At 39.9% G+C, this 17,956-nt stretch overlaps 2 protein-coding genes across 7 annotated transcripts in view; one reads left to right on the top strand and one right to left on the bottom strand.

Annotated features, from left to right (window-relative positions):
• The window catches only part of LOC134823994 (arginine kinase-like), a 97,835-nt gene that overhangs the window by 22,426 nt on the left and 57,453 nt on the right, over positions 1–17,956 (top strand). The gene's annotated exons all lie outside the window — the stretch shown is intronic.
• LOC134823993 (inositol-trisphosphate 3-kinase A-like) overlaps positions 1–17,956 on the bottom strand; it is a 110,065-nt gene that overhangs the window by 49,433 nt on the left and 42,676 nt on the right. For 4 of the 5 annotated variants that reach the window (XM_063835614.1, XM_063835617.1, XM_063835615.1 and 1 more), the window contains one exon: positions 16,311–16,371. The exons of the other annotated variant lie outside the window; for it this stretch is intronic. In XM_063835614.1, coding sequence (XP_063691684.1) covers positions 16,311–16,371 — 61 coding nt within the window. The remainder of the gene's footprint in view (positions 1–16,310; positions 16,372–17,956) is intronic. 5 annotated transcript variants of the gene reach the window in all.

The raw sequence follows: 17,956 nt of genomic DNA, 5'->3' as shown, positions 1-17,956 counted from the left end.
TTATTATATACCATATCTTGTGTGGTTAGTATAGCATGTTCTTACTATTATTATATACCATATCTTGTGTGGTTAGTATAGCATGTTCTTACTATTATTATATACCATATCTTGTGTGGTTAGTATAGCATGTTCTTACTATTATTATATACCATATCTTGTGTGGTTAGTATAGCATGTTCTTACTATTATTATATACCATATCTTGTGTGGTTAGTATAGCATGTTCTTACTATTATTATATACCATATCTTGTGTGGTTAGTATAGCATGTTCTTACTATTATTATATACCATATCTTGTGAGGTTAGTATAGCATGTTCTTACTATTATTATATACCATATCTTGTGTGGTTAGTATAGCATGTTCTTACTATTATTATATACCATATCTTGTGAGGTTAGTATAGCATGTTCTTACTATTATTATATACCATATCTTGTGTGGTTAGTATAGCATGTTCTTACTATTACTATATACCATATCTTGTGAGGTTAGTATTATACCATAGCGTAATGCCCTGATCGCGCTACAGAGAAAAAGAGAGAGCGTGTGTGTGAGCTACTAAATTATAGTATTATATGTAAAAATATATAGCATTATAGTACATATTAGTATTATGGTATATCCTATAATAGTATATATAAAAGTAATAGTATATATATAAAAATATGTACAATACCGACTGGCTATTTAACCGGTTAATAGCCGGTTGTTAGAGGGTTGTAACGGTACCCTATAACAGCCTGTTAACAGCCATAACAAAACGCGGCTATTAGTAAGTGCGGCTTTTAGCCGGTTGTTGACCGGCTGTTAGAGGGCTGTTAAGATTCTCCCTAAAAGAAAGAGCTGACCGAGGTGGGTGGAAAGGGCTGTTAGATGGCTGTTAGGGAAATCCTAAGTTCAGCCCTCTAACAGCCCATCAGCTCTCTAACGGCCCTCTGATAGCCATTTTGGGGTCTCAAATACCTACCAGCCAGTCGGCATTGACCCATTTACCATAGTATTAATATAGTACTATTAGTCTATTACTATAGTATTATAGGAGGTGTGTGCCGCTATAGATCTTGGTTGAAGGTGAACTATTTGGTTTGAGTATATATATGTGCTATGAGCTATCTGGGTGTGATATAGAGTTCATAATTTACAGGATAATATATTAAACGTGTTGTTTTAATTTCACAATGAGCGTGCTTAGTGCTAGTAATAAGTAAGGGTACAATATTTACCCACTTCATACTGGTGGAAGGAGAACATTAGTCACGTGACAGCGAATAACCAAATAGCTTCAATCATTCACCTATCAAAACCCAGAATCACTGTTACAAAGTTCATCTGCCTCAAGTTCTATGAAGTTCACTATCAGGATGCTAGCGCATTCAGTGTTCTAACTGAAGCCTTTGAGTTAGAGATTTACATGATTGATGAAATAATAATAACATACTAGGCGGCCTGTTAATCATCAAATCTAAGCATACTAAAATAAATCGAGCACCAACACTCAAGAAATGCAAGTCCAAACAAAGACATGACCTATCAAGATCAAACAGCAACTTGAAAAACTTTAAGCTAACTGCCCACCCAAACAATAAACCAACATCGCCGCTCGCCAAAGGACCGGGAACATCGAAAAGAAAAACACATAACATTTCAATAAAAGAGTGGTTGTGGTTAAAAACAAGGGGCGGCGGTGTCGGCTTTTCTTAGTCGGCCATCAAAAACAAATTAAAACCAGGAGAGCCAGATCATTTAAATGTTTACAGGCTCTAGAGTGTTGATAAAAATGTAGCGCAGTGTTGAGCGAACTACTAGTTGTAGAGCCAACTACTATTTATCGTCTTTCGTCCAAAAACGATTGCTCGGATATAATTTGAAGATAGGTGTCCGTAACTATTCAACAAAACAAAGACCACTACAACAACCAACAATCTGCCTGGCACCCACCAAATGTGGCCAGGAGAGGCCCCAAATAAACCAGCTCCAGTAACTCTCTCTGTAAATACTTGCATATTCAACAATGGAATTGTATTACCCAAACGGTTGATTAATTAAAATGTGGGGCCTAATTAAAATGTGGAGCCGTCTCTGGCTCTTAGCTGGGTGGTGGGGGTAATGACTTGAATCCGTGTACTTGAGGAGTATTGAAATTAGGGTGCAGACCAGGGGTGATTACTGCTATGTTTTACGGTTAAGTGGTGTACAGTGTAGACAGATTGAAACCACGTGCCACCACCCGTACTACCAGTATTATATACACTCCCTACACGGGTGCTACTCCTACTTCCAACAAAGTGTGTACTGCTTCAGTTAACTGCTTCAGTACTAACTGCTTAACTAAGTGCTAAGCAAACAAGAAGAGGATATAATATAACATTACATACTACAAAACAAGCGGGCATTACGAACGTTTGAGATCGGAACACCCCGACCTGACAGTCGTCTTCCTCCTCCCCGCTCATTGGTCACAACCTGTCACGTGCTCCCCGTTCTCACCTCCCATTGGTGGATATCCACCTCCGCCACTTAAGACATTATAGGGCTTATGTAGTGGCGGTTCTGACAAGTCCTCAGCAGCCAATAAGAGCTGGAGATGAGCGGTATTGACCAATGATAGAGCAGTGCCTGGGTCACGTGGGAGGGGGATTGGTGACGTCAGGGTTTGAGTTGTGATGTATGCGGGCTGGAGATAAGAGAGGGGGGACTTGATAAGAAGAATGTTATTTCATCAGATCTTACCTTAATTGTGCTTTGTACGTATGTACTGTGTAGTGTGTTCTAGACTCTTTTTGTAGTGACTGTTTTTTTAAATGGCTTTTTAAGTTTTTAGTGGTTCATGTTTTTCACTGGTATCAATCTTGCTGTACACACTTCAATACATACACTAAAATGCACTGTACGTGCTATCCTACGTGATGCCTGTGTCACTGGGAGTTACAACCATTATCATCAGATTCCGGGTCTAATTCCGATCAAATACCAGTCTATCTGTTATAGTAAATATTATTACCCATATCTTAAACCATTATATTATTTGATCCTCCCGATGATAACTAGTTACTATGGCAGTGTTATAATATGTGTAGTTATTAGATACTATATTATATCATACCATGATGGTGAACTATAATTAATTTATCAAAACAAAAGCTAAGTAGGTCGCAGGTATTTGTTTATAATTATATAAGTATATAATATATACTATAATTATGATTACATACTAGTAAAGGGGTAGTCAACTATTTCAGTTATCGAAACTATTTTTTAACCTGTTCCAGGTACACTCCTGTGCCCTAAATTATTCTTGGAATGCACCTCAAATTTTTGTAAGTTTTTAAAGGTTCCTGTCAACAAAAAGGTTCAGAAAGCGTAACTTAGAGACCCTCAGTATTACCTGCTAACTGCACTGCTTAGAGACCCTCAGTATTACCTGCTAACTGATACTGCTTCTAGAGACCCTCAGTATTACCTGCTAACTGATACTGCCTAGGTTACTAGGTTACTAGTAACCTAGTAACCTAGTAACCTAGTAACCTAGTAACCTAGTATTACCTGCTAAAGTGCTAACTGATACTGCTTAGGAGGTAAAACCTGCATTCCAACATAGAATTAGTAGAGACCCTCAGTATTACCTGCTAACTGATACTGCTTAGGAGGTAAAACCTGCATTCTTAGAGACCCTCAGTATTACCTGCTAACTGATACTGCTTAGGTTACTAGGTTACTAGTAACCTAGTAACCTAGTAACCTAGTAACCTAGTATTACCTGCTAACTGATACTGCTTAGGAGGTAAAACCTGCATTCCAACATAGAATTAGTTGATATACGTAACATAAACGCATTATACACGTATTATACGTATTATCATATACGTTTTACATACGTGTACGTTTCACATCCTTTCACGTACCTCATATAATCTACATAATATCATATATTAACGTATAACTATATAATCTACATAATATCATATATTAACGTATAACTATATAATCTACATAATATCATATATTAACGTATAAGTACTATATAATCTACATAATATCATATATTAACGTATAACTATATAATCTACATAATATCATATATTAACGTATAAATACTATATAATCTACATAATATCATATATTAACGTATAAGTACTATATAATCTACATAATATCATTATATATTAACGTATAAGCATTACACTTCACATCCTTACACGCACCCAAAAAACACGCCTTCCTCTCTCACACTCTCCCACTAGCTGTATAGGTGTCGCTTAATTTGCTAATGGTCTCCTTTTACAATAATGGCCCTCTCGTACACGCACAAAGACCGTGCTGGGCCTAGTGAGTGTGTAATGTGTGAGGCGCTTAGTGAGTGTGTAATGTGTGAGGCGCTTAGTGAGTGTGTAATGTGTGAGGCGCTTAACTACATCATCACACAGAGGGCTGTGTGGGGGTATGTACTCTCATCACACAGAGGGCTGTGTGGGGTATGTACTCTCATCACACTGAGGGCTGTGTGAGGGTATGTACTCTCATCACACTGAGGGCTGTGTGAGGGTATGTACTCTCATCACACTGAGGGCTGTGTGAGGGTATGTACTCTCATCACACTGAGGGCTGTGTGGGGGTATGTAATCTCATCACACTGAGGGCTGTGTGGGGGTATGTACTCTCATCACACTGAGGGCTGTGTGGGGGTATGTACTCTCATCACACTGAGGGCTGTGTGGGGGTATGTACTCTCATCACACTGAGGGCTGTGTGAGGGTATGTACTCTCATCACACTGAGGGCTGTGTGGGGGTATGTACTCTCATCACACTGAGGGCTGTGTGGGGGTATGTACTTTCATCACACTGAGGGCTGTGTGGGGGTATGTACTCTCATCACACTGAGGGCTGTGTGAGGGTATGTACTCTCATCACACTGAGGGCTGTGTGGGGGTATGTACTCTCATCACACTGAGGGCTGTGTGGGGGTATGTACTCTCATCACACTGAGGGCTGTGTGGGGGTATGTACTCTCATCACACTGAGGGCTGTGTGAGGGTATGTACTCTCATCACACTGAGGGCTGTGTGGGGGTATGTAATCTCATCACACTGAGGGCTGTGTGGGGGTATGTACTCTCATCACACTGAGGGCTGTGTGGGGGTATGTACTCTCATCACACTGAGGGCTGTGTGAGGGTATGTACTCTCATCACACTGAGGGCTGTGTGGGGGTATGTACTCTCATCACACTGAGGGCTGTGTGGGGGTATGTACTCTCATCACACTGAGGGCTGTGTGGGGGTATGTACTCTCATCACACTGAGGGCTGTGTGGGGGTATGTACTCTCATCACACTGAGGGCTGTGTGGGGGTATGTACTCTCATCACACTGAGGGCTGTGTGAGGGTATGTACTCTCATCACACTGAGGGCTGTGTGGGGGTATGTACTCTCATCACACTGAGGGCTGTGTGGGGGTATGTACTTTCATCACACTGAGGGCTGTGTGGGGGTATGTACTCTCATCACACTGAGGGCTGTGTGAGGGTATGTACTCTCATCACACTGAGGGCTGTGTGGGGGTATGTACTCTCATCACACTGAGGGCTGTGTGGGGGTATGTACTCTCATCACACTGAGGGCTGTGTGGGGGTATGTACTCTCATCACACTGAGGGCTGTGTGAGGGTATGTACTCTCATCACACTGAGGGCTGTGTGGGGGTATGTACTCTCATCACACTGAGGGCTGTGTGGGGGTATGTACTCTCATCACACTGAGGGCTGTGTGAGGGTATGTACTCTCATCACACTGAGGGCTGTGTGAGGGTATGTACTCTCATCACACTGAGGGCTGTGTGGGGGTATGTACTCTCATCGCACTGAGGGCTGTGTGGGGGTATGTACTCTCATCGCACTGAGGGCTGTGTGGGGGTATGTACTCTCATCGCACTGAGGGCTGTGTGGGGGTATGTACTCTCATCGCACTGAGGGCTGTGTGGGGGTATGTACTCTCATCGCACTGAGGGCTGTGTGGGGGTATGTACTCTTATCACACTGAGGGCTGTGTGGGGGTATGTACTCTCATCACACTGAGGGCTGTGTGAGGGTATGTACTCTCATCACACTGAGGGCTGTGTGGGGGTATGTACTCTCATCACACTGAGGGCTGTGTGGGGGTATGTACTCTCATAACACTGAGGGCTGTGTGGGGGTATGTACTCTCATCACACTGAGGGCTGTGTGGGGGTATGTACTCTCATCACACTGAGGGCTGTGTGGGGGTATGTACTCTCATCACACTGAGGGCTGTGTGGGGGTATGTACTCTCATCACACTGAGGGCTGTGTGGGGGTATGTACTCTCATCGCACTGAGGGCTGTGTGGGGGTATGTACTCTCATCACACTGAGGGCTGTGTGGGGGTATGTACTCTCATCACACTGAGGGCTGTGTGGGGGTATGTACTCTCATCACACTGAGGGCTGTGTGGGGGTATGTACTCTCATCACACTGAGGGCTGTGTGGGGGTATGTACTCTCATCACACTGAGGGCTGTGTGGGGGTATGTACTCTCATCACACTGAGGGCTGTGTGGGGGTATGTACTCTCATCGCACTGAGGGCTGTGTGGGGGTATGTACTCTCATCACACTGAGGGCTGTGTGGGGGTATGTACTCTCATCACACTGAGGGCTGTGTGAGGGTATGTACTCTCATCACACTGAGGGCTGTGTGGGGGTATGTACTCTCATCACACTGAGGGCTGTGTGGGGGTATGTACTCTCATCACACTGAGGGCTGTGTGGGGGTATGTACTCTCATCGCACTGAGGGCTGTGTGGGGGTATGTACTCTCATCACACTGAGGGCTGTGTGGGGGTATGTACTCTCATCACACTGAGGGCTGCGTGGGGGTATATTACACTTAGAAAGACGCGGAGAGTATGTTCCTCTATGTCTTAGATGGACGGGACTAAAGTAAGAGGGTCTGGGAACTAACCTCACTTATTACCCGCAATTAATGGTGATGACCTTCTGTAGCTAGTTACCCACATAATACCACCAAATCTTATAATCAGCTTCACTAGCTGGAGTAAGTAGTGAAACCATGACTAGCAGTACACATGACCTGTGTACATCCATCACGTGACCTGTACAATATACATGAAATTGTTGAGAACTAGCATGCAATCTGCGAGCTCGCTCAACTCCAATCTCACACAATATATCTGATAGTTTAGCAACAATTCACACTGAGATCTGTTACAATACACCGTGACACGTGATCATGACAAGTGTGATCACGTAATCAAGACACGTGTGATCACATGATCAATAAACCATGACACGTGATCAATAAACCATGACACGTGATCAAGACACGTGGTTAATACACCGTGACACGCGTGATCACGTGAACTATTGTAACATCAGTAGACGGTGCTGTGAAGTTATTTAGTCACTGCAATGGTAATACAACCCTTTTTAAGATACGTAACACCTTATTCTATTCAGGTTTTTAGATTTATACTTACATTGCAGAAATTATAGATGATACATACTGTATAAATAATGTATGTAATTTTGATCATTAATTGGGGGATTATCGATGCAGTTGATCAAGCGATACTTTATCTGTTTACAAGTAACATTAATTGGGGGATTATCGATGCAGTTGATCAAGCGATACTTTATCTGTTTACAAGTAACATTAATTGGGGGATTATCGATGCAGTTGATCAAGCGATACTTTATCTGTTTACAAGTAACATTAATTGGGGGATTATCGATGCAGTTGATCAAGCGATACTTTATCTGTTTACAAGTAACATTAATTGGGGGATTATCGATGCAGTTGATCAAGCGATACTTTATCTGTTTACAAGTAACATTAATTGGGGGATTATCGATGCAGTTGATCAAGCGATACTTTATCTGTTTACAAGTATCATTAATTGGGGGATTATCGATGCAGTTGATCAAGCGATACTTTATCTGTTTACAAGTATCATTAATTGGGGGATTATCGATGCAGTTGATCAGGCGATACTTTATCTGTTTACAAGTAACATTAATTGGGGGATTATCGATGCAGTTGATCAGGCGATACTTTATCTGTTTACAAGTATCATTAATTGGGGGATTATCGATGCAGTTGATCAGGCGATACTTTATCTGTTTACAAGTATCATTAATTGGGGGATTATCGATGCAGTTGATCAAGCGATACTTTATCTGTTTACAAGTAACATTAATTGGGGGATTATCGATGCAGTTGATCAAGCGATACTTTATCTGTTTACAAGTAACATTAATTGGGGGATTATCGATGCAGTTGATCAAGCGATACTTTATCTGTTTACAAGTATCATTAATTGGGGGATTATCGATGCAGTTGATCAGGCGATACTTTATCTGTTTACAAGTATCATTAATTGGGGGATTATCGATGCAGTTGATCAGGCGATACTTTATCTGTTTACAAGTATCATTAATTGGGGGATTATCGATGCAGTTGATCAGGCGATACTTTATCTGTTTACAAGTATCATTAATTGGGGGATTATCGATGCAGTTGATCAAGCGATACTTTATCTGTTTACAAGTTTTAAAATATAATTCCTCGTTACGCACTCTACCAGATTGTATAGAAGTTCAATGGACATTTAAAGTATGTTGGGAATCCAACAATTTGACAATTCGGACACAACTTGTAACTCCAGGCCACAGTGCAATTAATTAACTTACTAATTGGCTAATCACCTTATATTACTTGTTTACTTAAATGAGGATAAACACAGCCCCATTATACCTACACAATTGAAAGTTGTAAAACACAACACAAAATTACAAAACACACCACAATCACAAACTAACGGACAAGTAAAGAGAAAACCATCAAATCTCGCGTTACAAACGAGCAGGAAATATACTATCCCGAAACATTTATGCAATAAAATCTCTCCCAGCTAGAGAAGAAGGGCAAAAATAATGACCTGTCAGTTGACAAAGCAGCAATAAATCCGATCATGTACAGTGCAATAAAGTTAATGGAGAAGAGTCACGTGATCAGTGAGCAGGTCACGTGACACGTGTATCTGAGATATTTAATAACTTTAGACATAAAGATGCCCTGGTACTACGCACAGAAAGCAATTAAATAAACCGGTTAAATTATCAGACAATCGACACGTGACATAGGCCATCTGAATGCTGATTGGACGGTTTTTATCACGTGTTGGGTTTGATGGATGCTGATTGGATGTTTTTTTTTTGCACGTGTTGGGTGAGATGGATGCTGATTGGATGGTTTTGTCTACCATTGGTTGGTTATTCAGAAAGGGATGGATAAGATTGGACGTTGGCGCAAAGAAGATTCAGCTAGTTACGAATTATATCATTATAAATTTATAATTTATAATGATCATTTATCAGCAATTCCCGCTAGATTTCACGATAATCTCGCCGTTCCGAGAGACTTGACACACGTGCCGTATTTTTACTTCGGGAATGTAGTTACCTCCAGGAATACGGTTCCGAGAATTACAGACGGAAATAACAGGACCCCGTATTCAACTTTAAATATTCTGGCAAAATTCCAGGTTTTAAAACTTTGTGATAACAAGTAGTGTGTAATCTATTTTTAACAAAACTCCGTGCTTGTCAATAACAGCACACTTTGCATGATATGTATGCTATTGGAGAGAAATACATTCACCAGGCGATCTCAGAACCAAACGTTCCCCCCTCCCTGCCCCCCCCCCCCCCCTCAGCCATCCTGGCCCCTATTTTCTTACATCCTCTGCGCGCACCATAGAATTGCTCTTGTGTACATATATAATGTACAGTAAAGTATAATGTATCTTTACAGAAAATATAAGATGATTATCTGTACATGTTTCTAAAGTACATGATGGGCCAGAATAAACATAACATTTAGTCAGGCACCGTATCAAAGAAAACATCAGCTGCCTCAAATATCGTTTCCACGTTAAGTTAATTGTGGTCCCACCCTTTACTCTGAACACACGTGTTTGCACTATTATAATAGGTCCTTTACACTTGGAGTGCCATGTGGCTGGACAAGGAAAATGAGATTAAGAATATAACCACGATATTCTAGAACTTTCTCTCAGAAACTACGAGGCTTCTTTCTCAGTACACTGTGTAATAATAGTGAGGGTATTACATTGTACGCAGCCTAATTATTCGGGCTTTACTTAGCGCAGTCTCAACTTACGGTTTCATAAGATTCCACTACCTAAAAGTAAAATAGGCCGAGCGAGAGCTAAGATTCCTCTGACAAGTTATTGTACATAATATTCACGTGCTTTCTTATCATAGTTATCTTAAATAGTTCCGGAAATTTCCCTGTTTGCAAAATATTTACAGACCCGGCATGTTGATGACGTCCCCACGGAGGTTGTACGTGATTTTACAGCTTCTATCTCATCTATTTTTACCGCGGAGACCTATTTTTACATTCTTCACGCGGTATTTCAGTACGTGCAGATCGTGGAAGTAGAATATGATAAAATATAAAACTGTACCTAATACAGTAGAACACATTCCACGATATACCGCGGCGGCCATTTTCTTCCTTCAAATGGGAGCTTAACAGTTAACATACGTCATAATGTGAACAATAACTATATATATTATATATAATATAATATCTGTAGTTATTGTAGATCTGGATACTGGTGGTAGATCGGGAACCTGAAGATAATATAATATCTGTAGTTATTGTAGATCTGGATACTGGTGGTAGATCGGGAACCTGAAGATAATTCTTTCGACTCGTGACAACGATTTAAAAACAATCAGCATCCAGCATTGACTAATCCCAGATTCACCGTCCTGTTTCTGAGGAAACTCACCTCACCACCAGTATCCAGATACTATTATCATAGTCAAGGATCGACCGGTATCCCGGCAAAAAAATGCGGTCCCGGTCGATCCTTGATCATAGTATAGTATAGCGTATTCATTCCGCAACTTGGAGGAAAAGAGCAAAGCATTAATATCACTCCATATGTCCACACTCCACAGGATTCTAATTTCTAAGTTAAAAATTACATTTGACAATGTCATAGTTTAAAACATTCTTTACAACATCAAGTGTACTACTGTACTATAAACTTTACGCTGATAGTCACTACCACCCTAGTTCCACCATCAGTCAGTCTGAAGTTAGTCACTACCACCCTAGTTCCACCATCAGTCAGTCTGAAGATAGTCACTACCACCCTAGTTCCACCATCAGTCAGTCTGAAGATAGTCACTACCACCCTAGTTCCACCATCAGTCAGTCTGAAGTTAGTCACTACCACCCTAGTTCCACCATCAGTCAGTCTGAAGTTAGTCACTACCACCCTAGTTCCACCATCAGTCAGTCTGAAGTTAGTCACTACCACCCTAGTTCCACCATCAGTCAGTCTGAAGATAGTCACTACCACCCTAGTTCCACCATCAGTCAGTCTGAAGTTAGTCACTACCACCCTAGTTCCACCATCAGTCAGTCTGAAGTTAGTCACTACCACCCTAGTTCCACCATCAGTCAGTCTGAAGTTAGTCACTACCACCCTAGTTCCACCATCAGTCAGTCTGAAGTTAGTCACTACCACCCTAGTTCCACCATCAGTCAGTCTGAAGTTAGTCACTACCACCCTAGTTCCACCATCAGTCAGTCTGAAGTTAGTCACTACCACCCTAGTTCCACCATCAGTCAGTCTGAAGTTAGTCACTACCACCCTAGTTCCACCATCAGTCAGTCTGAAGTTAGTCACTACCACCCTAGTTCCACCATCAGTCAGTCTGAAGTTAGTCACTACCACCCTAGTTCCACCATCAGTCAGTCTGAAGTTAGTCACTACCACCCTAGTTCCACCATCAGTCAGTCTGAAGTTAGTCACTACCACCCTAGTTCCACCATCAGTCAGTCTGAAGTTAGTCACTACCACCCTAGTTCCACCATCAGTCAGTCTGAAGTTAGTCACTACCACCCTAGTTCCACCATCAGTCAGTCTGAAGTTAGTCACTACCACCCTAGTTCCACCATCAGTCAGTCTGAAGTTAGTCACTACCACCCTAGTTCCACCATCAGTCAGTCTGAAGTTAGTCACTACCACCCTAGTTCCACCATCAGTCAGTCTGAAGTTAGTCACTACCACCCTAGTTCCACCATCAGTCAGTCTGAAGTTAGTCACTACCACCCTAGTTCCACCATCAGTCAGTCTGAAGTTAGTCACTACCACCCTAGTTCCACCATCAGTCAGTCTGAAGTTAGTCACTACCACCCTAGTTCCACCATCAGTCAGTCTGAAGTTAGTCACTACCACCCTAGTTCCACCACAGTGAAAGCAGGATTAATGAACGAATAGTGTGACATTGGGTTCTCAACCATGGAAATTTAGAAGTCCCTACATGCTGTTCTTTCTGGCTCCATGTGCTAGTTAGGGGTCTGAGGTATCCGAAAAATCATGTTTTGAGTACCCAAAGTGTTCTGGGTGCCAGGAATGAGGTTATTAAAGCGGCGAAAATGACCGATTTTGGACTATTTATGAGCTTTTTTGCCCATTTTCATGAGATAAAGAATCAGGAAAGCTGCTCTAGATGATTGAAATGGTTGATACCAATGAGGATACACCCAACACACATAAATATTCGTGATATATGTGATTTTAATGAGAAAAATATGATCTCAGGGCCCATTTTATACCAAAATTTGTCAAAACCACTTGCACTTGTCAAAGCTTCCTCATTTTAGACACATTTAATGATTATTATGGTATCTAACTTATGGTGGATCTGATAGGAGTATGTCTTAGCTTCATTTTAAGCCATCAATGAGCATGCTGGTGTGTATGAAAGTACTTTTATCCTCCCGTGGCCGTCCATTGATATAGTCTGGGCCATGCGCGCGCGCGCTTTTACAAACATGAATTTTCTCCCTCAGTATCTATCTAAATCTTTTAAAGACATGATTTGAATGCTATCCTACTCAGCACATGAGTGCTACAGGATGGTGAAAGAATTTCTATAAAAAATCGTTAAATGTGGAAGATATGAGGTCATTATATGTGTGTGCGCGCGCGCGCGCGCGCGCGCTTTTACAAACTTGATATCCTCAGTCCTTTCACATATACTGAGATTTTGTTTCAAACTTAATTGACTCTGAACCGAAATTGCCAAAGGAAACAGATAGTGTAACTCAGAAAGACCACAAATGTATAGTTTGTGAGATATTGAGGTTATACTTATATAATTTACAATGATGTCACACCAGAAAACCTCTATTTTTGGTATATTTAACCTCATATCTCGAACGCGCAGTACTGGATTGAGCTAAACTTGGTCAGGTTTTGTAGCCCTGACTATCCTCGATCATATGGAACAGGAATAAAACTGTTTAGATGTTCTATCTTAATTATATTAGGCACTTAGTTCTGAAAAGTGAGAATGTCATTAATACTGCTTTCACTGACCATCAGTCAGTCTGAAGTTAGTCACTACCACCCTAGTTCCACCATCAGTCAGTCTGAAGTTAGTCACTACCACCCTAGTTCCACCATCAGTCAGTCTGAAGTTAGTCACTACCACCCTAGTTCCACCATCAGTCAGTCTGAAGTTTTCCTATCAAATTTCAAGTTCCACAAATATCTACACTGCACGGTACTAGTCAAACTTTGAACCATCCCAAAAGTTCAAAACAAAGCCCCACCAATCACAGGACTAGATATAAGTCACGTGATCTACATTTACCAGTAGGGGGAGTAGGTCCGCATTGAGCACGGAGGTTCGGTGTGCCAACATGAGATAGTGAGACGAGACCCAGTTTTAATGACTAACGCACACGTGGTTTAAACACGTGGCACAAGTTTTAACACGTGGGCTGGTTTTCTGACACGTGGGCTGGTTTTCTGACACGTGATCAGGATTTGAGAGCTGACTAGAGGTTTTTAAGTAAAGCTATTCATTGTAACACTAGATTAATAATTAATAGTTCATTCGCGGAGATGAAGATCTTAAAACTTCACATCTGTGGCTGTTAGATGTAGAATAGTTATACTGAACTAAAAATAATTTCAGGTGCAGTTCACATTTTGCTCCTGATACCTATTCCTTCATTATACTTTAAAGCAATGTAATATAACAAACCAACAACTGAAGAGCAAACAGATCAATAGGGGTAAAATGTTTACCTTTCTACGAACAAGCAGAATAACACGCGCTAACGAACAAGCCGGGTAGGTTGAAATATGTTTATTTGTACGAGAATTCGATTGTCAAGCAATCCTTAAGATTGAAAGATTGAAGAGGACCTCACAGTTGTATGCAAATTACAGTTTATGATGAAGGGGGGCCCAACAGTCAGTACCAAAACGTTCGGGTAGTGAATTTTAAGCCCCCCTGTATTAGTCATAATACCCTACAAAGGAGGTAAAGTTAACATGTCTAGGGGATTTTGTGACGGTAACATTACCATATAAGGTCATTTTGTCAGGGTTACACTACCATATAAGGTAATTTTGTCAGGATAACATTACCATATTATTATTATTATTAAGCAATATTCTGGAAACATATAGGTGATACGACATATTGTTGTTTTCAGAAGCTCTTAAGTAACATATGTTAATTGCCTTACGTTAACATAATATTGTGATAACTGCGTTGTTTAATGTTTATGAGCAATATGTTAGAAATAAGATGGTCACTTCAAAGATAAAGCAAACTAATTTGCGGCTAATGACCGTTAAAATACCGGCTAATGACCGTTAAGATACCGGCTAATGACCGTTAAGATACCGGCTAATGACCGTTAAGATACCGGCTAATGACCGTTAAAATACCGGCTAATGACCGTTAAGATACCGGCTAATGACCGTTAAGATACCGGCTAATGACCGTTAAGATACCAGCTAATGACCGTTAAGATACCGGCTAATGACCGTTAAGATACCGGCTAATGACCGTCAAGATACCGGCTAATGACCGTTAAGATACCGGCTAATGACCGTCAAGATACCGGCTAATGACCGTTAAGATACCGGCTAATGACCGTTAAAATACCGGCTAATGACCGTTAAGATACCGGCTAATGACCGTTAAGATACCGGCTAATGACCGTTAAGATACCGGCTAATGACCGTTAAGATACCGGCTAATGACCGTTAAGATACCGGCTAATGACCGTTAAGATACCGGCTAATGACCGTTAAGATACCGGCTAATGACCGTTAAGATACCGGCTAATGACCGTTAAGATACCGGCTAATGACCGTTAAGATACCGGCTAATGACCGTTAAGATACCGGCTAATGACCGTTAAGATACCGGCTAATGACCGTTAAGATACCGGCTAATGACCGTTAAGATACCGGCTAATGAACGTTAAGATACCGGCTAATGACCGTTAAGATACCGGCTAATGACCGTTAAGATACCGGCTAATGACCGTTAAGATACCGGCTAATGACCGTTAAGATACCGGCTAATGACCGTTAAGATACCGGCTAATGACCGTTACAGAGCCGCCAAAGAGTAAGAGTAAGTATATGGGTAGAAGGTATTTTGAATCTAGTAGAATTCAGAATATATTGTGTTGCATATTGTATAACACCAAACACGTATTTCACGCACACTGGAAAATTTACATTCTAGTGTAATATCTTTTCCAATATAATATTTATAATCAATACCAGAAAAACTAGAATTAAAATAATAATGATACATAAACAGGAAAACAAAAAGTTACACGATGCATTGCGATGTAACGATGAAACTAGATTTTAGAGGAACAAAACAGATTTTGTTCTGCTAAGTAATTTAGATGATTAAATTATTTATAATTTATTGTTCATTGGTGTGCTTAATTTCGCGCTTTGCTTATGAAATAATGAAAATTTTACATAGTTTTCGTTTATAGTGCATGATATATAATTTTAACCTTATCAATATATTATAATAATTATATCGATATTGAATAAATTAGATATAAAGATATGAAATATGAATAGATATAAATAAGATAATGAACGTTTATAAATTGCATTTCTTAATAGTGCGATATATTACTGTATAATTGTTATCATTATATTAATTTTATATTAGTTATATTAATTTTATATGATACATTAATACAATATTATATATTGGAACAACGATGGTAACTATAGATCAATGACAGCAATGTTAGCAACGAACAACATGTCAACCCAAACAAACCAACTTAATAACATAACTAATTATAACAATTTTACATGACAACTAAATAAACAAATGTTGTACAGCTGTTCAAATAACGGCACAAAACCACCAATCTTACCTTGCTGCCTCGCATCGCCGCTACTAGGGACCTCATCGGTAGCTCCTCATCGCTCGACGTACTGAAACACGTTTTTATAACGTTCTTAAAGAGAAGACAAAGTTACATGAGCGATCTAAAACACAAGGAAATGTTGTGTAAATTAGGAAAATTACAGATGAGAAAAGAGATAAAGTCGTTTTTAAATATGGACACTTGAAGTCGAGGCACGATTTATTTAGGTGCTGCATCACGAGAACGGTTTACTTTTAGAGTCAGGTGAACTTCTAGCGATAAAGTTTGTTAGATACTCAATTAAGAAAGACGATTGAGTAAGCTGTTAGATTTATAAAACTTTAACTCCTCAGATTCTATCAATTAATGTTTAACGTACACTAAATAATAGTATATATTACCAAACTTATGGTGCAGATCAATACATGTTTATACAAATTATTATTAAAACTGAAATGTAGTTTTGTATGAACGAGTAACGACACCAAATACACTACTTTGAAAATAAGTTCATAAACTTTATACTTGTCTACAAACTTATTTTCAGTTTTTATATAAATAAATTAAAAACTGACGTCCCCTCGTCGGGCCAGCGCTTATCCCGGAGCAGCCAGCTACTGTTCAAGCCCGAACTTTCAGCAGCAACATCCCTTACACCCGATGTACGATACGTAACGGACATACTTTGTCACTGTTTGGAACGAATTTAGCTTTCATTTTAGACTTCACGTCTCCCGAAATAAAACTGCGAACAAAGTGAAACAAGGAACTAAGTAAACTTATAAAGTCCAATGAGTGACGAAAATTTGGTTTTACAGTTTACTTAGTTCCTTGTTTCACTTTGTTCGCAGTTTTATTTCGGGAGACGTGAAGTCTAAAATGAAAGCTAAATTCGTCTCAAACTCACGCTCAGCCTTAAGATCTATTTACTGTTTGGAAAACATTCTCAGGTGGCTAGATGTGAAACGTATATATATAGATATAAGATAAGATAAGAAGATAAGATGGTATAGATCTATTAGAGTTAGACTGATTACACACGTCTCTATCTAAGCAGTGCTAAATGAAAACGATGAGCAATTCATAAAAAGCGGGTGAAAAGGGGGGAAATTATCCAGAAAAGGTAAAAACTAAACCCCCTTATTAATGGGAGCATTTCTTTAAAAAAGGTAGGGCATCTCAAACAGTTTGGTAAGAAAGACGAACACAGAAAACTAGGAGCATTTCACAGCGGTAAAAAGACTGCATACAATCTGACTGTCATTTTATACACACTAAAAAGTAAACACAACAGCACAAAGGCAAGCGTTTGTTATTTTAGGGTTTAACATAATATACGATCATAATATTCACATACATATTATTATCTTATTAGATTAGACCGGTGAAGAAATCGTAAGTGAATTACATTAAAGTTAAACGATCGATATTATAATGAATAATTGCTCGCAAACTGCTGTATTATAAGACACAGATCCGATGTCGGCAAACAAACGAACAAACAAACAAACAAACAAAAGTTTGATAGTTGGGGACGAAAAAACGAAAGGTTAAACAAGAGACTCTAAAAGAAGTAGTCAAAGAAAAGGGTAGGAAACAGGGCATAGCTGGTTGGTGTAGGTTGGAAGACATTACTGATATCTCTAATTAGA

The sequence above is a fragment of the Bolinopsis microptera genome, chromosome 12 (assembly GCF_026151205.1).
Source record: "Bolinopsis microptera isolate Bmic1 chromosome 12, MBARI_Bmic_1.0, whole genome shotgun sequence".
In the NCBI taxonomy this organism is placed as follows: Eukaryota; Metazoa; Ctenophora; class Tentaculata; order Lobata; family Bolinopsidae; genus Bolinopsis; species Bolinopsis microptera.
This window is presented reverse-complemented; position numbering and strand designations above follow the sequence as displayed.